This window comes from Gracilinanus agilis, chromosome 3 (genome assembly GCF_016433145.1).
Source record: "Gracilinanus agilis isolate LMUSP501 chromosome 3, AgileGrace, whole genome shotgun sequence".
NCBI classification, from domain to species: Eukaryota; Metazoa; Chordata; class Mammalia; order Didelphimorphia; family Didelphidae; genus Gracilinanus; species Gracilinanus agilis.
Window position 1 is genome coordinate 400,400,942 of NC_058132.1, and position 27,726 is coordinate 400,428,667.

A 27,726-nucleotide genomic window follows, 5' to 3' on the forward strand; every position below is an offset into this window, starting at 1 on the left:
AGACACTTCCCAGCTGTGTGACCCTGGGCAAGTCACTTGACCCCCATTGCCTACCCTTACCACTCTTCCACCTATGAGCCAATACACAGAAGTTAAGGGTTTTTTAAAAAAAAAAAGAAAAAACCTCTTACCTTCTGTCTTAGAATTAATACTGTGTATTGGTTCCAATGCAGAAGAGTGGTAAGAAATGTGAATGGGGTTAAGTGACTTGCCCAGGGTCACACAGTTAGGGCATATTGTATTTTTAATTCTTCTTACTCCATTTTGCATCAGGTCATATAAACTGTCCCATGCTTCTTATAATTCTTCACGTTCTTTATTTCTTATGGTATATAATCATATTCAACCCCATTCACTGAAGTACAGTTGACAGGCATCTGCTTTGTTTCCAGTTCCTTGTTATCACAAATAAATTGGTGTTTATAGGGTCTTTTCTTTCTTTCTAGGATCTCAGCTCAAAGTATACAAAAGTTTCTTTCTTTAAAAAAAATTAAGAAAGAGAACTTAGGTTGTGCTTCATTGCGATTCTTTTAGGGATAACCTATATCTTTCCGAAGATCAGGCCAATTTAAGTGCACTCTCACCTCAGGGAAGAGGAATGAACTGGAGGAGGTGGAATTATAAAAGGATAGTGCCAATGATTCATCACCAACATACCCTTTCTCCTCCGTGCAAGTGCTTAGCTGTTGACAGCCAGTGCATACCAGACAGAAAACATGTTCCTCCTTACACAAGGTCGGAGGAGAAACTCAGTCATCAAAGCACCCTGGAAGAGAGAAAGTACAAATGTACAGGAGCGGGCGGGGGAAGTGCAGCCAGGCAACTAAAAAGAATTCTCCTTAGACAATCATTTCCTCCTCTTTAAGGAAATAACTTTAGCAGTAGGTATGGTCTAAGGACGCACAGGCTCCCTAAATAGCTCCCTGCTTCAAGGCACTCTGGGGTAGCACCTCATCAAAACTTATTTGCCCTCATCAATGTTTACTTCTATCAACCAGGCAGAGGACATTTTAGTTAGTAATAATAATGATAATAATACAATAGCAAGCATATATATATAGTACCTACTCTGGACCAGGCCCTGTGCTAAGCACTTGACAAATAATATCACACTAGAGGCAGCTAGGAAGCAAAGTGGATAGAGAGCCAGGCCTGGAGTTGGGAGGACCTGGGTTCAAATCTGTCCTCAGATCCCTAGCTATGGGATCCCAAGCAAGTTACTTTATCCCAATTGCCTAGCTCTGGCTGCTCTTCTGTCTTAGAAGTGATACTAAGACATATGGTAAGAGTATAAAAAAACAATAATAACACATTGGAGCCTCACAACAACCCTTTAAGGTATATTGCTATTATTAGCCTCATATTATATTTGAAGAAAGCCAAAATATTAACCTCTACCCCCAGTCCTTTTCTTCTGCCCATTTTTGAATATAATATAATACAATATAATATAATACAACATAATACAATACAATACAATACAATATAATATAATGACATACTGTGCTATTATGAAAGCAGTTAGATGACAACAGCAATCCCAGTGAACAAAAATAGTGAGGGAAATCCTCTTAAAAAACAGCAGCAGGACCTCAAAATTCTTTAGGTTAAGAATCAGCCCTTTCAACCACCACTGGCTGTCCCATTCACTCACCCAATTAGACCCTATTTAATGATTTTGTGAAGTAATTGATAAGCAGTAACTAATGAATTCCATTTATATAACAAATATAAAACAATTATAATTATTTTCTTACACAGAAAAAGAAATTCCATTTCCTTAGTTTTCTTTTTAAAGCAATTCTTCAGGGAAATGTAACTGAACTTGTTTCAGAAAGTGAAATTCATTAAAACATTCTTACTTTAATAAACGAATAGCATGGCTGAAACCATCTCCTTCTACTTGTACTCCTTGATGTGGGATCTCCATATTACATAACTAAAAGAGAAAAATTCAGTCAAATTATACAAAAACTTTTATAAACTCCTCCCTTCTGTTTTATTTCTTTTGCTATAGTGATATTATTTTTCAGTAACACTTCAAAAATATGACAAGTTTTACAGGCATGTTTTTAGAAGGTATGACTATAAAATAATGATACACAGGAGAACCTATACACCTAAATGAGCAGATGTTCAAGTTCTGTTTTTCTCATTAATTCATGTCATCCCTTAAAAGAAATCCTGAAAGTATATTTTTTCCAATGATGTAACCCGTTCTCAAAAATACATGAAACTATTTTAGAGAATATGGCACATTCTGTTGACTATTCTCAGACTACAGTCAAATCTTAATCTCCTAAAGATATAATTTACTTGTTTTTAAAAAGCCAGAAGTTATTCAAAGCCAAGTCTGGAGAATCAAGACTGGAGAATCAAGCCGTTGATCACACTACGCAACTGTCTTTGGCAAAACAAAAATAAGGTAAATCTAGCAATGCAATTGACTCTTAAAGCTACTCTACTAAATGTTCGTGCATGTATATTTGTTCATGTGCATATATGAAATGTCCCAAAAATCTAAGAGCGGTTTCAAGTTATTAAAAATATTCTTAATGAGTAAAGATGGGGCAGTTAGGTGGCTAAGTGAATAGAGACCCAGGTGTTGAGTCAGGAGGACCTAGGTTCAAATTTGGCCTCAGATACTTCCTAGCTGTGCAATCTTAAGCTGAAAGCTACACTAAGACTTTTAGAAGATGCAGTATACAGAACTCTCTAAAAGAGAGCTTTTTCTTTCTATCATCTCTAGCTCTATCTTATCTATCATCTACTCGTATTTCTAACCCAAAAAAGTACCAACTAGCTTGTAATTTCTTCACAATACACAAATTTCTGCAAAATTAAATATATTTCCTGTGTAATCTTTAAATAGAAATCAGACAGCTTCCCAACCACTATCTTTTTTCTGGTTAGGCATCTTAGCCAACTAAACATGAAACATCTATATTTAGAGCATTTAAAAACATATGCCTGAAACTATGGATCATGGTCTGAAGTAAATTTGGAACTAACTAGGTTTACTAGTGGAACACAATGGAGGCTGTTATCAAGCTGCTCAATGACATTTTCTGTAATGTGGGATATGTATAGGAGGCTGAGAGATGCTTCTAACCAAATCCAAAAATGCCTTTATTTTTCCAAAAGGTAAAGCTTATTTTTCTGGGTGGCAAAAGGAGAATAATGAAATCTAAATCTTTTACAATATAGAAGTATGTAATCAAGTTTATTTGTAAGTGCCTCTAAAATGTAAACTTTTCAGTCAACCCCAGTCATCAGGATGAGTTACTTCAATCAAATAGTTCTGCTGCTTCTATCTTGTTGTTTAATCATTTCAAGCATGTCTGACTCTTAGTAACTCCATTTGGGGTTTTCTTTGCAAAAGATACTGGAGTGATTTGATTCTCTAGATCATTTTACAGATGAGTAAACGGAGGCAATCCAGGTTTATGTGGCTTGTTCCAAGGTCACACAGCTAGGAAGTGTCTCTGAGGCTGAATTTGAACTCAGGAAGTTGAGTCTTCCTGGTTCCAGGTCTGGCACTCTATCCATTGTGCCACCTAGCTACTTCTACCTTAGCACCTGGGTAAACACCTACACCAGTGATTCCCAAAGTGGGCACCACCGCCCCCTGGTGGGTGCTGCAGCAATCCAGGAGCGGCGATGGCCACACTTTTTTTGTATTAGATTATATTCTGAGTTCAATAAATAGTTTCATAATTTCCAGGGGGCGCTAAGTATTATTTTTTCTGGAAAGGGGGCAGTAGGCCAAAAAAGTTTGGGAACCACTGACCTACACCATGGAGCTGTGACAGAGAAAAGTGAGAAGTTTTGGCCAAGTTAGAAAGCAAGATGAGGGATCTGGGTGCTGAGAAAGAAGGGTACCAAGACACAAGGAGTCTCACTGAAGAGCTTTAGCTTCACCCACTTTGTAACTCTGCTCAGGTTCTCTACAGGGAATTCCTTGCAAGTCAAGGAATATTATCTTGTACATCACAGGTGTCAATCCACACTAGTTGAGAAGCTAATGGAAAGATGAAAAAGCACAAGTGGGGTCAGCAGAAAGTGTAGCAGCATTCTCTCCAGCAGCTACAACAGAACATAGTTTCAGGTCCCTAGGCCACAGCTATTAATGAGATGGAAGAAGAGGAGAAATAGGGAAACTACATATACCCAAGGTCAATTTTTCCCATTTTGGAGCCTACTAACACTCCAAAAGCTCCAATGACTTCCATTTACCCACACACACAATCTGGAACAGCAACAATGACTTGTTCTACATTTTGAAGCTTTCGGTGTTTTCTCCCAATATAGAGCATGAAAGAAGGCTCGATCCACAAAGTGTACGTGTATATATGTGTCTGTGTGCACACAGCACGTAAGAGTGTACTGAAGGGAAGGTAGAAACTGCAAAAGATTGAATAATTTGCTTTTTATATTTCTACAAAGTTCTAGTCAAATTTTTCTAGGCCTTATAATGTACAGAACACCAACATTCTTGGTGATTTAAGAAGGCTGGATCTAGGATCATAGCTTTAGAGCTGAAAGGGGTTTTAGAGGTTAGCAAGTCCATCTCCCTTGTTTTACAGATGAGGAAAATAAGATATAGAAGGATTAAATGATTGGCCCAGGCTTACATAACACAAGAGGAAGAGGCGGTATTAGAATTTGGGTCTTCCTATTTCCAAGTTCAACACTCTTATCTATCACATCATGCTGATTTCACCCACTCCAGAAAATCTCTGTCCTACCATTTTCTAGTCAAAAATAAGTAACCTGCTCAAGTGGATATAATTAAAATTGTGATCATTTAAGTTCAAATGTGTCTTTAGCTAGGAAAAATGCTGGTCTCTTCTGTTAAGAATCTATCTTTAAACATAAAAGCAACATCAAGGTGATAAGCAAAAGATGTCAAGAGTCTAAATATTTGTTTGTGATGAAGTCCAAAGAATCACAAGTATACTTCAAAACTTTCTATATTTTCATAACAAAAGGAACAAAAAATGCTTTATAAAACATTCTGGTTTTCTTAGAGTGAACCAGTTGGCCTTGACAAAACTTACCCTAAACCAGGGATGGGGAAAAGAGAAATCAAACTGTTAAAAATCCTTACCTCCATACGAAGTCCTATAAATGGCATATTTGTATCACACACAGCTACAAAGTGAGCTAGAACTTTATTGAAGGCACACATTTCTTCTGATCGTTTGGGTTTCTTGGGCTCTTCAGGGTTTGGATCACCAGACAACTAAAATTGAAGTAAAAAGTAGAAATAAATAAAAGGTCTTTTTTTTTTTTTTTAAACCCTCACCTACTGTCTTAGAATCAATATTCTATAATGCTTCTAAGGCAGAAGAGTGATAAGGGCTGGGCAATGGGGGTTAAGTGACTTGTCCAGGGTCAGAGTCAGGAAGTGTCTAAGGTCAGAACCTCCTGTCTCTAGGCCTGCTTCTCAATCCAGTGAACTATCTAATTGTTCCAAATAAAAGTGCTTTTGAAACAACTGCTTTAGGGAAATTTTCTCAGTAAAAAAGGCGTTTGTTATAAAATATTTAGAATGACACACATTTGTGTTTATCAACATGGCTTCTGGTTTTTCAATGAGTCATAAAATAATCTAAAATCCTAATACTTAAGCAAATGTACCATTTTTATATAAATCAAACTGCTGTCTATCCCTCATAAATTCTTGGCAATTATTTCAAAGATTCAGCTTGGTTAGTTACACGAAACCTTCAAACTGACATGGCCAAATTCCATGATTGATGGCCTTCTGTCTTACCTTGCGCTTGACACCTGCTCTTACTTGTTTCCCAGCTTTTGGGTCCAGCAACCGCTCCTCAATGTTTGTTTTGAATTGCTGTAATAACAGGGCTGTGGCTGGACTCTCATCTCCTTCTGCAGAGCTCACAGAGAGAAAATGATACTTGTACTCCAGTTCTGTAGGGTTGCTAGGAACTTCGAACATCTCTACCACCTAAACATTAATAAATAAAATCTCAGATGCAGAAAACTAAATATTAACAATTAAAACAATTTGTAATGAGACACTTTCTTTATTCCTTTCCTAACTTCAGATTTGATTTCAAGTGGTGCTATGAGATAAAAATCCAATGCATGATTCTATATAAGGACAAGGATCAGCCAAACATTTCAAAAAGAATATTCCTTTCTGATATACAAAAATAGGCATAAAATATACCAAAGTTAGGAACAAACTAGTATATACTAAATACAAGAAGTCTTTAAGATGCTGACACATTGACTGATAGCCAGATAAAATACTATGTCTTATCCACACTGCCAAATTCATATTCTTACTCTCTCAACCCTAAGAAAAATTTAAGGAAAGGTCACCGTACTAGATACAAAATAAAGTCCATTGGAGAAGGTTACATGCACAGAAGCTTTTTTGGCAAAAACCCATATATCTGCCCAATTTTAGCTCAATTAAGAATCCAAAGTATTAACACATTTCAAAAGCAATAGCCCATCTGCCCCATCTTATTTCTAATTCATGTTTCCATAGACTTTTTTTCATTTTGTACTCTAAGTTATAAAGAACCATTTTCAAATACTGCCTTTTACTAGTAATATTGCCTCAGGCAAGCCATTTAGGTTCACTAGATCTATTTCCTTATCTGTAAAAGAAGAGATAACATTATCTTTGATAGATGATCTCTGAGGTCCCTTCTAGCTATAAACATATGATCCTATGTTTATTTCTAATAAATGTGTCTAATTTAGGAGAACAGTCTAATCTGGAGAACAGTACTAGTGTTACTGTAATAATATTCATTTCACTGTGTCATTTAAAGATAAATACAATATCGTGAATCAAGTCCAACACTTGGAGGAAAAAAAGAAAAATAAAAGCACCTTTTCACTCCATTTGTCATGTGATTAGATAAACAAAATGCAAAAACCTTAGGTATATTGTTGAGAGTATTATCAGTCTAATATATAATTTTTTTAAACCCTTACCTTCCATCTTAGAATCAATGTATTGATTTCAAGACAGAAAATCAGTAAGGGTTAGGCAATAGGGGTTAAGTGATTTGCCCAGAGCCACATAGCTAAAAAAGTGTCTGAGGTCAAATTTAAACTTGGGACCTTCCATCTCTAAACCTTACTTTCAATCTGTAGCCCCTATAGTTCTTACAAATTAAAAAGTAATTGTGCTAACTGAATTTTTAAAAAGTGAGTTGGATGTATGTTAACCAAATTAAGATATAAGAATGAAGATTTTACCTCACAATAAAAAGTAAACACAATCAATGTAATCATGGTATACTCAGCAATCCCACATTTAAATTGCTATGTTATTCAAAGCTGGCCATCCAGTAAATTTTCTCAGTTATAGTAACTAAACAAAAATAATTTTGAAGAGATAAAGAGGCTTCCTTTATAAGGAAAGTAATATTCACACCAAAGAAATCACGGTGCTTTTAAAGTAATAAAGAAGCCAGAGAAATGACAGACTCAATAAACCCCAGAAAGAATTATTAGAGAAGTTCCATTTAGTTACTTACAATGTAATACTGTGGGAGACGAGTAAGTTTAATAAACAGTTTATTCTTCGAAAGGTTTCCAACAGGATGAGTTGAATAATTAGAAAGCTGCAAAGTTTCACTGCACATTATAGGGAGATGTTTTATAGATTGTTTACATCGTTGCTGCCCCAGCCAAAATCTTAATTAAAAAAAAAAAAGAGTAATTATTAGAAAAACAGACTATGCTGATTAACCTGGTATGATTTAAGACCACAAATTCAGCCTTATTTAAAAGAAACTAATTAAGGAAATGAATGTGAATTTCATAGAATCACTAAAGGATAAATGGAGGGGAAATCCTCTACCATGTATCTGACAAATTTTAGCTGAAATAAAAATTTAAATTATTAACACATTACAAAAGCAACAGCCCAGCAACCCTCTCTTTTCCTTTTTAATTCATGTTTCCACAATCTATTTTCAAATGGTTGTCTTCTTTACTCAACTGTGGTTTAGACAAGCTTTAAATAAAGAGTTTAATGGATTTTGGAGTTGTGAGACAATGGAAATGATTAGTTCATAGAGGCAGCTGGGAAAGTCATATAACCCCAATTGCTTGCTCTTGTCATTTTTTGTTTTAGATACTAAGGTAAGGGTTGAAAAAAAGTCACAGAATTTCTTTTAGTTTAGAACAGCAAAACAAACTAACCTCTTAAGAGAAGGGTTCTTAATTGGGTGTCTGTGAACTTTTAAAAATATTTTGATAACTACATTTCAACATAATTGGTTTTCTGTGTAATTATGTGGAATGTGTATTCCGAGACGCCAATGGTTATCATCAGACTGCCAAAGATGTCCACAACACACACACAAAAAAGTGAAGAATCCACTGATTTCTTGAGATCATGTACTCCCTAAAGAACTTATAAAAGGATACAAAGGAGTAAATTTCTCTCTTTGTACATGAAGAAATCCATATAGGATAATGCTCGATGTCATCAAGAAGCTATTCCAGATAAATGATTTATTTATTTGTGATATTTTCCCATGGTTACACGACTTACGATTTTTCTCACCCCACTTCCTTCCCCCCTTCCCGGAGCTGACAAGCAATTCCACTGAGTTATACATGTATCATTGTTCAAAACCTCAGATACGTGATTTTCCAAGTAACTGAAATTTATTTATTAAGAAAACTTCTGATTTTCACTATTTTGAATAGAATTTTTTCTAAAATAGATTATAAACTCTACCTTCTTAGAAGAGACTCAATTTTGTTTTTCCAGATGCAAATGCTCGTTATGAGCATCAACTATTATATTAACTTTAAAACAGTAATGCCCTAAAGGACTATTTGCCACTTACATAATAAAATTACCTCAACATGTTGATGCTTCTTTAATTTGGCTCACTGATCTCAGGTGTCACTTCTTACTACTCTATAATTTGCCTCTATCATAAGGTGCGAGGGTCTCTCCAGTTAAGTAAGAGGTATAATTGATTCATAAAACACACACAGACACACACCCAAAAAACTTCTTATTATTCAAAAAGAAAAGTGGTTGGTCAAAATTAATAGGGATTAATATCAAACAAAGGGGCAGCTGAGTGGCTCAGTGGATTGAGAGCCAGGCCTAGAGACTGGAGGTCCTAGGTTCAAGTCCGGCCTCGGACACTTCCAGCTGTGTGACCTTGGGCAAGTCACTTGACCCCTACTACCCACCCTTACCACTCCTGGGCCAAGGACGGTCCCTAGCCCGGATGAAAAAGGAGGAGGGTTGGGCGTGGAGCTAGCAACCCCACCCTGTAAAAACTACATCTGCTAAAGAAACTGCAACCTAAAGTAGGGGAAGCTGGGTAGCTCAGTGGATTGAGAGCCAGGCCTAGAGACGAAAAGGTCCTAGGTTCAAGTCCGGGCTCAGACACTTCCCAGCTGGGTGACCCTGAGCGACTGTGTGTCCCATTGCCTACTGGTTGTGGCCCTATGCTCCTTGAATGGAGTCCCAGGATAAAAAAAAAAAAAAAATCAAACTAGTGGAGAAATACAAGAGTAATAATTCTCTTTCCCCCCCAAAGATTAAATGATTTTGACCTAATGGCAATAAAATTAATAATTTTGTTTATAAAAATTTTTTTGGGATAGAGCAACATTTACAAAATATTTACAAAAGTAATATAAAGGGGCAATGGGAGAATGGGAAGGTTAAAAAAGGAATACAATGAGGTTTTTTCATTATCATCAGGGTAAATGCCGTAGAACTCCCTTTGACTGTAGTCCTTTTCATACTTAACTCATAACTCAACTCTTTTTAAGAAAAAGTCCAAGATGAAGTTGCCTTAAGTAAAATCCCACTTTGAAATGAAGAGGGATATAGTGCAATGTCAGCATTTGTATTAAGATTAACTTTAAAGGCCTTTTGACCAAAAAGACAACTTTTCCCATAAGGTGAGGTTTTCTTCTAAATAAACAACTCAAATGATTACTTATCCAGCAGGTTTCTGCCTAGCAACTGCATGTGATGGATTCTTATCTTTGTCTATTTCTGAATTCATTAACTGGTCCAAGATACCCTGCCAAGTTATGAATTCGCAAGCAGTTACTTCTAGAAGAATAGGCTCTGCTACTTGATTTTTTTAGTTAAAATACAGCTTATCAAAATCCTAAAAAGAGATTTTTTTCAAAGAGAAAAAAAAATGTGAGATTTTAGCTAAATTTTTCTCCTACGAGGTAAAAACCTTGTTACCACATGCTGAACCAAGTCAACAATTGAGGAGGGGGCGAATATGAATGTATGTATGTATGTATATGTATATATGTGTGTGTGCATTCACTTGTAACACAAAAAAATACAAAACCCCCTCCAGAATATAATTAAAATGCTAAAATACTAGTGGATCAATATCAACATAAATTAAAAAGCATATTTCTAATCAATTAAACTGAAGGGGAAAGGAGAGAAAGCAACAAATCAAATTCAAGATAGTTCTCATTTGTCTTGAAAAAATAAACTTACTTGAGTTGTTGAATCCAAGGGATGATTCGTTTCATATCATCATTCACAGATTTCTCTATGTCATCTAGAGTTGCCTGGTCTAAAAGGATGAAACTTTTCATTAGTTGTTTGAAGTAAAAAAGGCAAAATAGATTTTTTAAAAATCACATTTTTAATTCACGAAAAGGAGCTCAAATAATAAAGAACAATCACAGAAAAGTTAAATTTTAGCCACGCTGCTAGACTAGAAGTCAGAAAAATTCTTCTTCCCTGGACTAATCCTGGAATAAGCAACAAGCACAGTAATAAATGGAAGCAATAGTAGAGAAGGCTTAACTCTCACTTATAACCTATATACAAAATTAAAATTGTGAGGGAAATCTTTTCAAGGAAATATTAGTGTATTAATATTTTAACTATCACAAGCAATATTTTTAAAGGTAGTAATAACAAAATTTTCATAAATTTTGCTAAGTGGATCATTAATACCATATATGCATCATTCAAATTGGGGTTCAAGATTATTAGTATTCATAAAATATGAAAATCAATACAATTTAACCCTTTTGTAACACTGGTGTCAGAAGGTAAGCCATGCTACAGGTAAAAAGTTTTAACAAGTTTTTAATTCAACAAACTTGATCTGTTTGGAGGATGTAATTTGATCTGTTGTATTAAGAGGATGCTAAGGTTAAAGACTACAAAGCTACATCCTATTTTATATTGAAGGGAAAAGCAAGTAGCAAATTCTTGAATTTTTTTTGCATCATTTCAAGTCTTAATATTTTCATATTAAAATGGTATAGTGCTTGGTTTTGCTATAAAATAAGATTTCTGTAATTCCAGCACAATTTCTTTTTTTTTTAAATCACTAATAGCTTGTAGGTAAGATGTTAGGTAAACAATTAGCCCTTTACTTTGAAGTATAAATGTTAAGAAAAACATAAACTTCTAGAATAGTTCAATAAACTTGAAATGCTACAAATACAGTGATAACATTATCTGAAGCAACTATAAAACTTAAATAGGGTTGCTCTTTTTATCATATATCATATCCTTTCACTGTTGCTACTTCACTCAATACCAAATATCTGGAAAAATATACATAACTTTTCCATAGATTAAACAATGACACATTGAATGGCTGTACTATTTTATTAACCTACCAAGTCCATAAAGCATCAGTTGGAACATTCCAGAGTGCAAATCAACAAAAATATGCAGACATTCTGAGCGGCCACAAGGCTCCAAGATGGGAATGATGAGAGTTGGAAGTGCAGTCTCTATGAATGCTGAACAAAGGTTAAAAATTATATCTCTTACTGTATTTTTTTATTAAAGTTCAATTCTAAAATATTAATATGAATTATCTAGGCATCCACAATACGTGCCTAAGACAAAGCAGGCAGGCTTGCTGAGATACTACAACACTGTAAATAGGAAGAATGAATTTTAATGAGGAGAGTAAATATACATCTCAAAATCTGCAGTAAAAATAAAATAAACAAAAGGAAAGAACATCTTTTGTAGGAACTGAATTTTCCTAATAGCTCAATAGTGAGGTATCTGGGCCCTACATAGCACCTCACTTAATGGTTATCATGTTAATTTATAAAATAGTTTTTCTCCTTTCAGATTGTTTCTTTATATTCCTACCCTCACTTTCCAATTACAAAAGGAAGAATGGGGAAGAACCATTTGTGAAAACTTAAATGCCTTGACTTATAAAATTTTATAATGCCATTCCCAACTAAACAATTCCTATATATTAAGACATGATATAAAAATTAAACGATCAGTTACTGAATGCAGATATACATTCAAAAAGTCAAATTAAAAGCATCAAAAAGCCACTCTCATTTCAAATACACCTAAATTTAAATGTATACTTCATTTTAAAGTTATAGAGGACCCTGGAAAGTAGGCAATTCCTATATATAGAACCTAGAACTGATGATTTACTTCATCTCATTCTAAATGTTTCTAAAAGGTCTAATTAACTAACTTTTTCCTTAACTCTCACAATCACACATAGCAGAAATTCAGTGATGTTAGCAGGAAATAGATGCAAACCCAAGTGTCGGACCCCAAAATATTATAAAAGGCATTAAGATTATATTATAGGCAAGATATAAAATAACAACTCAAGTGACTGAAAGCCTCAAATGCTATGGTACAGTGGAAAGAACACTGGACTCAGGACAATCAAGTTCTAGTCCTAGTCATGATATTAATTAATTAGCTATGTGACAATGGGCATATCACTTCTCTGTACCATAGACTAGAGCTGGAAGCAACCTCAGAAGTCATCTAGTAAAACCCCTTGATTTTACAGAAAAGGAAAGTGAAGTCCAGAGAAGTTAGAAGATTTGCTTAAAATAATATAAGTAGTAGCCATCAGAAATGGTAATTGAACCAAGGTCTTCTGACTTTAGTATCAGTGCTCTTGCCCACTATACCACAGACCCTCAAAAAGGGATAATGTATCTGTTAACCACCTCCTAGGGAGATAGTGAGGATAAAAATGTACATAGTGTAATTGCCCTACTGGAATGTAAGCTTCTTGAGGGCAAGGAGAGTTACTTAAATATAACAGTTTCTTAATGTTTGCTGAACTGAAGCAGGATAATGTATCTGAAAACACTTTGAAAAATGTAGTGCTAAATAAGTATAAGGTAAAGTTTAACATGATTCAAAATTCTACTTATCTTTCTTAACTTCCTATTAAGAAAAACAAACATCAAAATGTCACTAGTTCAAAAATGTTGACAATTTGGACACAGTTGGAATGAAGTTTCCTTTTAAGTTAACTATTAATATAAGATGTACTATGTAAATTAATGGGAACTAGAACTTCCAGATGAAATAAATGATGTAGGTTAGAAACTAGATAAAGCTTTTATCATTATAGGACCATCAGATCTTGGACCGAGGATTGGCAGAGCCATTAGAGCTTACCTAGTCCATCCCCTCTCTCATTTTATTGCTGAGGAAACTGAGACCCAGAGAGGTTACTAAAAATATATATGAACCCAGGCCCTCTAACACATAAAATCCAGTTTCTTCCGATGTATCACATTGTCTTCTGCTTTCAATTACGTTTAATTTAGCAAGCATTTATTAAGTGGCTACTACATGGAAGGCACTGTCCTGGGCATTAAGCTACCAAGAAGAAAATGAAACCGTTCCTGCCCTTTAGAACCTTATGTTCTACTGGGGAATACAACATGCAAAAAAATAAACAGAAGTTAACATGAGAAGTGAGGCAGCACTAATAAGTAGGGGGAACAGGAAAGACTTCCTATAAGAAGAAGAACATAAGCTAGACATAGAGAGAAACTAAGGATTCTATTTTGTGTTGTTACATGTAATTGAAAATGATAAAAGTAAATTTATTTTGTAATAAATTAGATATCAGAAACTCAAACTAGCCTCCTCCATTAATCCAAATTCATGGTCCTTTAAAAAAAACACAGCTACAATTCAAAAATGTCCCAGACACTTTGCTAAGGGGCAAATAAAAATTAGCAAGGCACAGTCCCTATTCTCAAATTAATTTGCCAGCTTACTGATCTTTAAATATGTCTGCATTGTAATATTCTACAGCATGGTACAGGACCAAGTCCCTGTATTGGCCCAGATGGACAGGGTGACCCCCACTAAATCATCTAAGCAACATTATAAGACTAGATGTTGCAGAGACGGTACCAACCTGCCCTGGCACAGGGAGCTTGCTTATTATTCAGGAGCTCCCTTTGCCAACGAATATATCTGATTAAATAAAAATGACATCAACATACACAAAACAGAATTTCTACTTAAAGAAAGCCCAAAACCTTGAAAACAAAGTATTGCATGCAAATAGTTAAGTAACACATTTTAGTGCAAAGCTTTCATAAAGTAAGCACTTATTCTAAAAGAATGAGTATTTAAATTCTAATAAAAAGGACATACAATTTTCATTGGCATTGAAACCTTTAAGAATGGACTTCAGTTCCTGGAGTTTCTGATGAGATCTTGCATGTACACTATCAATTAAGAGTTTTTCTATGGACAAATGATCAATCTGCAGAAATAAAGAAAATATATCATATAAGTTTCTGTTAACTAAAGAACTTAAGCCCAAGTTTAGAGAATATAAAACTTAAAGTTGAAAAACAATTTGCATCTTTATTTTTAAAACTTCTTTTGCTTGTTATAGTTTTGGCAAAGCCAATTATGTCAAGTCAGAACCCTGACCTCAACCAGCGACCTTTCAAAAAAATCTCCCTAGAGGTTTCCAATTAACTTTTTTTCCAAGGGACTTTTTTAACAGAACACTGCCTATTTCTTCAGAGCTCAGGTAAGGTTTAGAATTTTTTTCACTGAGCCATGGCATGTGCCTCCCTGGAATGATGTGTTTTGGGTTAAATTTGGTTTAGGTTCAGTTTTTTGGCTTGGAGCTCTTTTTCCCTTGGAGATGAGATGACTCCTATAAATAGAGTGCTTTCAGTTTGACCACACAGTTGGGGTGGCCCTAGAGTAGTCCCCAGAATTGGGGTATTTTAGAGTTTTCTATAGTTTTGGCAAAAGATGGGTTCCAACAATAGAAAGAAACTTGCAGGATCCCCCTCAGATAGGACCAAAGACAGGACTTTTAATAGTTATGGAAATGACTAAATAGCATGCTATCATATTATGTGATGCTTGACATAGATCTGCAAGAGATTTAACTGATAATTTGTTTAGCTAATTTGGCTCTTTTCATTATTGCAAAATAAATTTTAAAAATTAAGACTAGTCAATAAAAAAATCTTATTCTGATGAGATGAACCTTTGGCTTTGCTGGACAACTTTAAAGGAGTTTCTGCCCACCTCCTCCTTAAAAGGGGGTTCTTCTTTATATCCTATTTATGTGTTTGTCTTACTATTTTGTCTACAGTTTTGTTTCTTTGTACTATATAGGAAAATCATTATGTCTTATGTCCTGTTTAGGATTATTTGTAGATTTTGTTACTTTGAAAGATTTCTAAAAGGGAAAATGCAGTCAGTCAGAAAGACTGCTAAGCAGTTGTTCTAGGACCCAAGACTAACTGCCATGTTAGGCATTCAGAGAGACATTAGGTGATGAGGGAAAAAAAAAATTCCTGCAAGACATCTTTTCTCTGTCCTACCAACCCTAGCTATATTGGGATTACAGAAATAAAGTCATGGTGAAGTTTTTGGAGTACTATGCTGTAGGAATTTGTTTTAAAGAGAAATAAGAATTAAATTCTATAAAAGTTTTAGGAGTTTAAAAAAACCACTTAGATCATTTTCCCCTTGAAGAGTGATAGCTCTATTATGTAATGAAGAAAGCATCTAATTTCAAAAGAATCTTAGAATAAAGGGGGAAAAAATGCAGTTTGCAGTTTAAATTTATCTGGTACTCAAGCCTTCCATGAACATGAAAAGGGAAAAATGTGTTTAAATTAGGAATCCCCTAAGCATCTTCACCTCAGCTCAGAGATTCCCTTGTGACTCCCGATCTCCCCTCTGACCCTATTAATCCCTCTCATCTCAGATTAGGTTTCCAAATAAAAATACTGAGAAAAAATGTTTGGAAAAAATGCAGGGAAACCTGAATGAAACTCAGGTCTCAGAAATTACCTGTGCGATTTCAAGCAAGTTATCTTAATCTATTTGCCTCAGTTTCCTCATCTGTAAAGAGGAAAATAATAGTACCCACTCTCCAGGATTGTTTAGAGAATCAAATGACTTGATTGTGAAGTATTTATTAACACAGTAAATATAATATATAAGCACTATATAAATGTTGTCTATTATTATTTAATTGAATGTAATTATTCCATACTTGATAACTATAGATCTAGGTTTAGATGTGATTAGTATAAAATGTCAAAGGTGATTAATGAATAATTAATCATTAGTAATTAATGATTTCTATGTCGGATAATTTGGAAATATATTCAGCTTAGGTGATGTATTTGACTGATAAGAAGTTTTAGTTCTTGTTATTTTTTTTTTAAACCCTTAACTTCTGTGTATTGGCTCCTTGGTGGAAGAGTGGTAAGGGTGGGCAATGGGGGTTAAGTAACTTGCCCAGGGTCACACAGCTGGGAAGTGTCCGAGGCCAGATTTGAACCCAGGACCTCCCGTCTCTAGGCCTGGCTCTCTCAATCCACTGAGCTACCCAGGTGCCCCCATTAGTTCTTGTTTTAAACACAATAATGTAACTGTTACTATATTTCTGAATTCTCTTATATTGTGAAATTTGAGAAATAATTATACATGCCATTAAGATCTTTTTAAAAAATCTAGATACTATTTTTATCACATTCTTTTAAAAGCTCAATTCATAACCTATTTGAAAAGTTAACTATTTAGTAGAGTATCTTATTTAAAAGCATATAAGAAGTTTACTATAATAAGAGAATTTTTATTTTAAAATTTGGGGCTATCACTTATAAAAATTAGGTAAATGTATAGGGTAGTTTTGAGATGTAACTTCAAACATTAATATAAACTATCATGTATTTGTAATATGACTGAAACCCCTGAACAAAGTTAGTTTTAATTTATTAATCTGGTTTTTAATTTATATGGATAAATGAAATCGAACTGTTAAGAAAATATGAGGAAGTAAATAGTGTTTGCGCTCTAAGTTACAGCTCATGAAATTTTGCTATTTTAAGTAAAAATTCTTCAGACTATAATTTACAATTATTTTGAGTCCTGATTATAGAGATATAATTGTCTGAATTGCCATGAAGCCAGTGGTAGAAAGTGGAATGTGCTGTAGTCTGAGAAATGTTACAGGTGGATGTCTGTGCTACTAGGAAAAGTTTGGGGGAATGACTTTGGCATTGCCTAAGGTAGGAGCCTCTTGACTCAGTTTCCCCATTGTGTTATTTCCTTTCTGAACAAGAAATTTCCCCATCTGGTTAATCTTGAGCCTTACGTTTTGCAAGTACAATACAAAATCTATTAACAGAATACTGAAACATCTCCACGTTACTGTAATAGGATACAAGTATGAAAACTTACAATTTTAATCTGTATTTGTGGTCAAATTATATTATAAGGATGATATTCTCCAAAGAGGGAAATTAGACAAAGTAATAAGACAAAAATATAATGCAAAAGTTTTCTATTAAATGGAATAGCAAATTTTAGAAAACAATACGATTAGATTTTTTTCCTCTAACAGCTATATAAACATATGCATATGACTGGCTTCCAAATGTTTATAGCATGGAAATTCAGAGCATGCATTAATAATAAGCTCTCAAAATTGTCTTAATGATTTTACATGTAAAATTGTATTGATAATTGTAAAGAAAGTAAAATTATTTTCTGATAATTTTATTTTATTTTATTATTATTTTTAAATCCTTACCTTCCATTCTGGAGTCAATACTCTTCTGCCTTGACTCCAAGGCAGAAGAGTGGTAAGGATAGGCAATGGGGGTCAAGTGACTTGCCCAGGGTCACACAGCTGGGAAGTGTCTGAGGCCATATTTGAACCTAGGACCTCCCATCTCTAGGCCTGGCTCTCAATCCACTAAGCTACCCAGCTGCCCCCTATCTGGTAATTTTAAAAGACAGTAGAGTTCATTTTACAAGTCAGACCCTCATGAATTTTTTTTTTATATCAGGTACAAGGTTTAGGTAAAGTTAAAAAAAGCAAGTGGTATGCAAAAACTGAAATTCTCTGAAGTTTCAGAATTGGAGAACCAATTAAATTAAGTTTTGTTAGGCAGATTTTAATTTAGTAATCTCTACAAGTGATTATGAACCAGAGAAGCAGAGCTCCTTTCACAGCTGTTCCAAGAATGAAGCCAATTCCTGAATCTGAAGAAAAGATAGCCAGGGACCCGATGACTATATGAGATATCTGGGATTCTAAATGTGCTGATTAAATAGGTTACCAGGATACAAGGAACTCTGATGCTAGTTAATATTAATCATCATTACTATCATGGTGTTTAAAGAGTTCTTGTTTACTTTAATGACATATAAATCTCCCTTCTCAAAACTGATCAATTATAAACCCTCTGAGTACTTTGATCTGCAACCTGACATGTAATGAATATATGGAAAACCTTATAGATAAGTGATTTGGCAGGGAGGGGGAGTGGAAACACCATCAAATCAAAAGGGGGGAAACTGTGAGGAACTGAGGGAATTAGGACAACAAGTGTCAATAATGCAAATTAAGTGAACCATACTGATTCTACATTGTGACTCAATTCTAGAGTTAGCTCAGTTCCCTTTTTTATTCAATTATGGGTATAGTCCAAATTCTGACTTGTAAAAAAAAAAAAGTTTATTCAATTGTGGGAATTGGGAAAAATACTACTGCACTGTTTAAACTTAGTCCTGCATGACTGGGAAACTAGACCACCTGCATCTGCTGGTTCTTAAACCAAGGACCTAGGCTTTGTTGATTAGAATCACAGATTGATATAAGAAGTTTTCTCATAATAGAAAATCTCAAGCAACCCATATGTCTTATCTGAAAACTGGCTCCATACTGATCAATCACTTATTATTTCCATGCTCCTCTGATTCATTACAGACACTTGGGGAGGAGTGGGATACCTCTTTTTTCTGAATTCATGAAATTGTATCTGTTCACTCTCCCTTTCCCGACTTGGAAAATCCCTAATCTTTCATCTAACTGGAAATCAAAATACCTAATGTTGCATTGTTTCCTTTTAAGAAATTGATTTTATTTGAGTAATTGTTTTCAATGTATACAAATCTGTTTCCCCCTATTATGCATCCAGCCCTAAGCTGAGGAAGGGATCTGGTGCCAATTTGTTGGGCAATTGCCATATATTGCTTGGAAGACTGAATCTTTGTTTCTTCAGTCATTTCATCTTTTTCCTGTTACACAACCATCCTGAAATAAATACATTTGAGAGGTAATATAGAGATCCTTGAGAATTTTTTATAGAAGTAAATTGGCCAAATTCTAAATAATTTAAATATGCTTTATATGAAAAAAGCTAATTTAATTTGCAAATTAGGTTCAGTTTCAGGATTATATCTAAAACTTTGTAACATGCTCAGTTACAGAATAAACTAAAAAGATAAACTTGTAGTTTGCAAAATATCAACATGAAGAGATTTCAAGTTCCAGTTCTGCTCTCACATAGAATACTATGAAGTCACAACCTTTTCAAACCTTAATTTTTTCATTTGCAAGATGGAGATACTAATCTTTACATTAAGCCTTTACTAGAATTTGAATCCGCTGCCTCACTATGGCTTGGAAACAGCTGTGGATTCTTGCAGGTTATTTTAAGGAAATAAGTCTCTATATACCCTGCTAAAAACTTAGCAGCTAATTTGGCCAAAATATTAAGATTTGGGGACCTATAGAAACTGGTGATAAATGCTTTCTATGTTTCAACTTAATTAGTATAGGAAAGGAGCTCAAGATGAAATTCCAGATATGTGAAGTGCTCTATGCCCTACATCTCACAGCCTTTTTGTCAGGGTACAATAAGATCATTTCTATAAAGTGCCTTTTTAAAACATGTTTGACCTAGACCTGTGATTTCTTCTGTTGGAAGGAGCTCCTTGTGAGGAAATTGCCTCTACCAGTGACTATTCAGCAACTTATATTCTTCAAGAGCAGTCTAAAACTTTAAGATTAAATGACTTGTAAAAATCATATGGCTGATTACATGTCAGAGGTGGAACTTGAACCCAAGTTTTTCTAATTTCAAGGCTGGCTAAGCATTATACTCTGCACCCTCTCTTTTATCTTTTTAAACAATAACCCTCCCCCCATTTTTTAATCATTACACTTCTCACTTATGACAAAGAATGCTATCCATGTCCAGAAAAAGTATTGCTAAGAGTTGGAATGTAGATCAGAGCACATGATTTTTTACTTTGGTTTATCTGTGTTTTTATTTTGGAGTTTTGGTTTTACATGAACGTTCTCTTACAACAATGATCATCAATATAAAAGTATGTTTTACATGTTAATACATGTATAATCTAGATCTAATTGTTTATAGTTTCTGGGAAGGGGAAAAGTGGAGAGGAGACAATTTGGATTAAGTTCGGAAACCATATGCTGAAAATTGTTATTACATGTAATTGGGAAAACAAAACCATTCAAGGCCTTTGGAAATGGTGCTTCAAATTTTTGGCCCTCTCAAGTTTAGGCCTGGTGCTTTTTCCAATGTGCTACCTAGTTGCACTCATAAAACATTTTTTAAAATGGCAATTTCTACCTGACATTGCTATTATACATGTCTTACCCATTCTAGACTGCAAACTCCCTAAGAACTGAAACTGGCACTTCTCATGTGTCATTCCCACCATTTTCCACAAAGCAAGTATGTAGCAAGTTTCCTAAATGACTTTAAGAAAGGCATGTGAAAGAGTTTCTACTAATGGCTTAATATGCTAAAAATAAGCTAAATTACATTCACTTAAATTATCTATTACAGATAGGCACTTACTTTCATGGCTCTTTCTACTAATTTGGAGTCAGAAGCTGGCAGAGGAGGATCATGAAAAATCTGTAAAGGTTTGGAGACATCACTCTCATCAATTTTGATTGTGACCTTGTGGACAGAGGCAATTCCTGTTTTTCTCCCAAGAACCTGTTGGCTTAACAGAAAACTGAAGTGTTAAGTATGTTATTTTAATGTTAGCTGAGAAACAAATCTTTAATATTACAATTCATTTTTGAAATCTTTAAGTTTCACATAACGCTTGTATTTCTGAATACCATGGAGGTACAATTTTTAAAGTACCTAAAAAATAGGCAAATTGTTCATTACTGTTAGCCTGCTGAATTTTCATGTTTAAATATTGGATGTCCCAAAAGTCTTAGTGCAGTTTTAAGCTTTTTTTAGGGTTTTTAAACCCTAAAACCTCAGCAATTTTTAGGGTTTTTAAAAATATCTTAGTGTAGCTTTTATAAACAATTAAAATGAATGGTTACAGGGGCAGCTGGGTAGCTCAGTGGATTGAGAGTCAGGCCTAGAGACGGGAGGTCCTAGGTTCAAATCTGGCCTCAGACACTTCCCAGCTGTGTGATCCTGGGCAAGTCACTTGACCCCCATTGCCTACCCTTACCACTCTTCCGCCTTGGAGCCAATACACAGAAGTTAAGGGTTTAAAAAAAAAAATGAATGGTTACATAAATACATTTGAAGTGCTGACATTGTCTAAAACTGCTCTCTCTCACATAAGGTTATATATTGATATAACTTTCCCTTTATAGGATTTTGGAACAAGCCTCAATTAGAACCATCACCAGTCTGGCATCCTTTGTTAAAATAAATGACTGATATTACTCTTTTATTTGAGATATGATGAATCTCCTTTTCAGTATCCATCTTTTGTCAGAAGAGAACAATTTTGTTTCTTAGTTTTTTGAGAAATGTCACCTAATGATAAGAATTTTTTTTATATTTTGTAGAAATTTATATTTTGCATAAATACATAACAAAAATAAGCAGCAGAGAAATGTGATTTATGTAACTGCAAAAGGCAACTGGAAGCAATTTTACTTACTTCCAAACTGTAAGTGAGAGGCACTTCCCAGCATGATACTTCTCCACTTGAACAAGATCACCCCAACGTTCTCGAATTAGCATTAGAGTTTGTGAATGTAATACTTCTAATTGAAGTGATAAGCAGAAAGAATCTGATATAAAGAAGGTTAAGAACACAAGCAATGCTTCCTTATTTTTAAAAATGACTATTTATTCCAATAAGGTAGTTAAGTGACACAGAGTGCAGGATCTCAGTTCAAATCTGATCTCAGTCACTAGGGTGAGATTGTTGGCAAGGCACTTAACCCCTGCTGATTTAGAAAAGCAGACTCTTGAGACTACTTTTGGTCCCATAAGTAAAAAAAAGCAAATACCTAGTACTAGAGTCAGTCTACCCCACCAACTCTAAAAAATTAAGTATATAAAGGAAAAATAATTTTACTGCTATTACAAATAAAAGATATAAAATACAAATATAATAGCAGAAAACATATTCCCTTAAGAGCTAGATCTCTGAGAAAGAGCACTCTTTCATGTTTATCTGACTTTTCACCAAATGGTTTTCCTTCGTGTCAGGAAAAGACTGAAACTACTTTTCCCACCTTTTCAAAAGTTTGAGAAATTACAAATTAATTTTAATACAATTTTGAATAAGAAATTACTTTAAATAGTAGTAAGTCACCCACCCCTTACAAAACTACTAGAAATTTACATTTTTATGAAATAAAAATGTATACATGCATTATAGATAGACCTATTAATACCACTTATCATTATTCTCTGTTAATAGCTATTTTTAAAAACATTTATCAAGCCAATAAGGTAACTTCAGTTTAAAAGTGAAGTTTCAATGTGTTCCCTATTATTAAAAAAAAAAAAAACAGTAAATAGCCTACCTTATTTAAGAACTAAGAACAAAAAGGAGAAGGGTGTGAGGTTGTATCTGGAACTACCAGCCTCTATTTTCAAAAGGATACGTAGGCAATTGTACATGTCCTGAAGAGGTTTCTCATCAGCAAAGAGTCTAGACTGGACCAACTGATGAATAAAGCTGATCTGCATACTATGGACCAAAGCTCGACCATCTATAGTAGAAAAAGGAAATGAGAAAAACATGGTAATCATAATTTTAGAAATCACAGAAATGCAAAAATATCTTATTTAGAAATATACAATTAAAAAGAGAGGATAAAAAACCTGCCCTTAGAGCCAGGAAAATCTGGGTTTAAGTACTAACTCTGATTGCATACTGGGTAGGCAACACTGGGCAAGTCGCTTCCATTGCCAGTGCTCTTAGCTACTCTTGAGACTAAGTTTAAGGGAATTATTTGAATTAATAGAGGGAGCTGCATCAAGTGTGATATTCTTATACCAGTGAAGTCATAGGACTATTCTCCATCCTCTACCCTATGTGATAAAAATAAAAAGGCACTAGAAAAAAGCAAAGGCAATATGAAATGAAATAAAATGAATAGAAATGCAATCTGTTTTCAATAGAAAACAGAACACTACATTTTAAGAAAAAACCAAAAAGAGAAATAAATCCCACCAAATTTCAATCATTAAGTTTAAATAAACAGAAAAAAAATTAGAGATTTTTTTATCCCTCCATAGGCCAAATTTCTATGAAAAATAATGTCAATATACATATATAAAGACAGCACTGGTACTTGGAAGACCTGGGTCCAAGAACTGCTTTAGATAAGTATTGTAATATGTTCATGGGTAAGTCACAACCTAAGAAACTTGATGATTAAAAGTTACAGATATATTTACTGATCGCACTGACAGACAAGCTTCCACACTATAAATTCCCTACAGATAAGAAAATCACAAGTCCAAGCTAAAAAAAAAAAAAAAACAAATAAAATCTCAAAAGGTACAGCTTTCAGAAGTGGTGAGAATTAACAAAACAAAACAAAACAACACCTTTTACCTTCTGACAACATCAAGTCCAAGAAAAGCAGCAAGGACTGACTAACCCAATCATATTGCTAAGAATATTTGAGGCCAGATTTGAAGCCAGGTTCTCCTGACCCCAGATTTGGCACTCTAACCAATGTGCTAACTAGCTGCTCCTGAGTAACAAGAATTTTTGATTCTTGGTTTATTAACCTCATCTGACCAAAACATGACTCATGAAATAATCATCTTAAGAGGTCAATGCCATTTCTCTTAGTTGAGAGGTTATATTGAGTTAACTAAAACCTGATCCCTGGGATGTGAAAATTTACTTAAATCCCTAAACATTCTTTAGATGAGAAGCCAAAGGAAGACTCTTAACTGTTCCTGACTTCTTGGTCACACATAAATCTTCTCCCTCAGTCTATCTGTGAACACTCTAAGTGTGGTTTAATCTGTAGTCTGACTTAGTACACTTAAAGAATTTGTTTGACAAAATTTGTTTCCTTAGGACTTAGGAGATTATAACTAAATTTGTTTAACTTTTATGACTTTGGGGGAAAATACACTATTATGGATCACCTCTTTAATTTTTATGGCTTGGGAGAAATGTTCAAGTCTACAATATGTTAAAGAACTATTTCTCTGGCACTAAAGTAATCTTGCGTAAGTGAAATCTGGTTAACATTCTGATGATTTGGGTTTTTTTGTGAAGCCTAAACCTAGACTTAAATATAAGAATAAAATCTAAATTTTCACCAATTTAGTTTCTGCATTGTGAAGAATATATTTTGAAAGCAATTACATGAACTCAGAGAAGAGATATCTCTCCCATAACATAGGGATATAAAAATAATTAAATATTTTAACAACAAATATTATGGTTTTACCTCCAGTTTCCTTATCCTCTACTAGAATCTCCAATTTGAGAAGACGCCAGGGAACATCAGGATCATCTCCCATCACTGTCAAGGTAGCTTCAAATTCTCCTTCCACCCGAAACTTTACCCGACCGTTTGCTAGATAGTTTTTACCATGGTTTTAAGAAAAGTAAAAGAAAAAAATAATTTTTCTTAGCTTGTTGCTAACTAGACTTTTTTTTTCAGTTTAGGTAAAAGAAGAATTAAAGTATAGTTGAGGTCTCTTTGAAAAGACTGCAACATCAAGCTAATGCCTTGGAATAGTTTTTATTTGGAATGGAATAGTTTTTAATGCAAATATATGTGTATGTTAGAAGTCACCAACTTCTGCTTTTAGATGATCATGAAGAGATAAAACCAAGTGTTCCAATAGTATTAAGCAATATTTACTAGGTAATCTGTACAAATCTGAGTAGACATCTGAGAAAGAATTCTACTCAATGAATTTGTTCTACCAGTAGTTGAGGTAAGATGAAACAAAAACAAAAATTAACTTTGGTTCTAGTATTATTTATATTTTTGACCATTTAAAGTAGTTGTGTTTCCACATCAAATTTAAAGCTGGCTTTAGTGAGTTTTAGTGTGTTTTTAGTCATTTTTATGTCAGTTTTCCATTTCTGTGATGACAGTAATTTTAGATGTCTGGAATATAAAATAAGTCGCAAAACCAGTATAAAAGAACACATTCTATATGTGCAAAATTTGATTAAAGGGGTTGTCTAAGGTCAGTAAACTAAAACAAAAAAGAGAGACATCTGGATCAAGTCCCTACCTCACATTTTTGCACTTTTCACATATTAAAGTCTCAAGCAAGAAAGCAAGTAACCAGCAATTATTTAGCTTTTACTCTATGCCCCATAGGTACTAAATGCAAAGGATAGAAAGACAAAAATATAAAACCAGTTCTTGCCCTCAAGGAACACATATATAACAGTGGGAGAGACAAAACAATATAAAGAAGAATATGCTAATTATTTTATGTTCTTTTGTCTCTCATCTCCCCAACTCAACTGAAAGGATCATTGGGAAAAAAGACTTTATCTTATACTTATTTCTGTTGTACCCCATCAGGCACAAATCTTGATTGTGTTACCACCTACTTGATGAATTCCAGTGACTCCCTATTTTCTCTGGAATCAAATATAAAACTCTATTTGGCATTTAAAGTTCTCCTTAACCTGGCCCCCATCCTACCTTTCCATGCTTTTCCACATCCCTCCCTTTCTATGCCCTCTATAGTCAATCATACTGGTCTCTTGACTGTTCCTCACACATATATCCATCTCTACCTTGCACTTAATGTCCTCTCCATGAGTGAAATGTTCTCCTCTTGGACTCTGTTTTTCTTGAAGACTCAGTTCAAAGGCTTCCTTATTGGTTTTTCCTACCCTATTTCCATCCCACCCTCAACTCCAGTAGTGAGTACATTTCCCTCCCAGGTCACCCTGCATCTGCTTTCCATATTTAGCTGCACATGTATGTCATCTCTGCCTTGAGAGGGCTGCTATCATTCTGTTTTTATATCTCGAGTATCTGGCATGGGGGCAGACACATCTGAAGTACTTGAATGCTTAAGTTATTTGACAGCCTAGCAATATGTTACTATCCCCTCCCATCTTAATCCTAATTTTTATGTTCTCAATATTTGTTTCTTATTTTTCTACTTGTACCTCCCATGCTCTCATTCCTTTTTTCCTCCTATTTTGTGTCTCTTCAATCTCTTTCTCTTTTGCCAGCCCTCCATTCTCTATTATTTTCTCTATTACTTTCAAAGTGTAAAATCTTAAATGGCTACCCCAGGCTAGAACAGATAACTAATCTGTTTTTAGTTTTACAGATTGTACAGTCGATGTAGAATCTAAGAGAATCCCAAGTTTTAGGGTCAGCTTGTAAGCTGGAGCCCCCAAATTTGCCCTTTTGTCCTGTGTGAGTTTGCCTCTAGGAAGGTCACAGATTCTGCCAGTTTCAGACTGAATAATAGACCTTAAAGTAAATGATAATCCCAGTTAAGTGGGGCTAAGCAAATGCTAAATATCCTTTTGTCACTATAAGACTCACACCACATAGTCCATAATAAGTAGTCCATTCCCTTACCCCCTAGCCTCAGGCTATGGTTTCTTTCCTAAATCAGTCAGAGTAGTTTGGATACTCCCATTTCCTTGTAGCCAAGGTAATGTTAATCAATCATATTTCCATGTCCCAAGATTCCCCAAATGGTATGTAAGTTTCCCAAATTCTTTTATTCCTTGGAGTAGTCATCTATGGCTTGTTACTCCCAGGGGTTGATGTCCAGACCAATCAGAGTCTCGGGGCTCTTTGTGAGTATGTAGCACACAGCTCTATGTGGAGGCCTAGAGAAAAAAACACTGAACCCTTTCCTTAATTAAAGAAGTGGTTTTTCTGACTATTTAACAGTTTTGTGTTTTTTTCCAGTTTAACAGTACTTAAGTACATGAAATGTATGTTGGTGTTTTAAAATACTTCAAGATCAAGATCAAGCTGGGGAGAAAAAGCAATCATTTAAACAGAACTATTTTAAACAAAATTATTCTTTAAGAGAAACTTGAGATCCATACCCACTGTAAGATTTGCCAGCTGAGGAGGGAGATCTGTAGTTACTAGTCGATGTCTAAGAATCTGGTTCAGCTGATGAAGAGTGGTCTGTTTCTCAGTTTTGGTAATAGGGTCAGGAGGAATGATTTTATCCTAGGGTTAAAGCCATGTTTAGAAAGACACAAAGTGGAGTTACTTTTTACATGTACCTGAGAAAAGTCAACTGTTTTAGTTGGAAAAATACAAGAATCAACATTCATTTTATGGGTTAACATTAGGGAGAAGGACAAGAACTGGACTGGTGATTATATTCATGTCAGGAATTTCCAGGTGAGGAAACTCTCTAACCAAAATGGAG

General features: G+C 34.5%; 1 protein-coding gene across 1 annotated transcript in view; it reads right to left on the bottom strand.

Moving 5' to 3' along the window:
• Positions 1–27,726, bottom strand: part of MED14 (mediator complex subunit 14) — an 81,460-nt gene that overhangs the window by 38,934 nt on the left and 14,800 nt on the right. Inside the window, exons 5-16 of the mRNA XM_044670170.1 lie at positions 27,392–27,521; positions 24,786–24,914; positions 22,971–23,078; positions 22,013–22,145; positions 20,950–21,100; positions 14,438–14,549; positions 11,650–11,775; positions 10,505–10,583; positions 7,530–7,689; positions 5,780–5,974; positions 5,111–5,245; positions 1,863–1,939 (exon numbers count right to left, since the gene is read on the bottom strand). Coding sequence (XP_044526105.1) covers positions 1,863–1,939; positions 5,111–5,245; positions 5,780–5,974; positions 7,530–7,689; positions 10,505–10,583; positions 11,650–11,775; positions 14,438–14,549; positions 20,950–21,100; positions 22,013–22,145; positions 22,971–23,078; positions 24,786–24,914; positions 27,392–27,521 — 1,535 coding nt within the window. The remainder of the gene's footprint in view (positions 1–1,862; positions 1,940–5,110; positions 5,246–5,779; positions 5,975–7,529; positions 7,690–10,504; positions 10,584–11,649; positions 11,776–14,437; positions 14,550–20,949; positions 21,101–22,012; positions 22,146–22,970; positions 23,079–24,785; positions 24,915–27,391; positions 27,522–27,726) is intronic.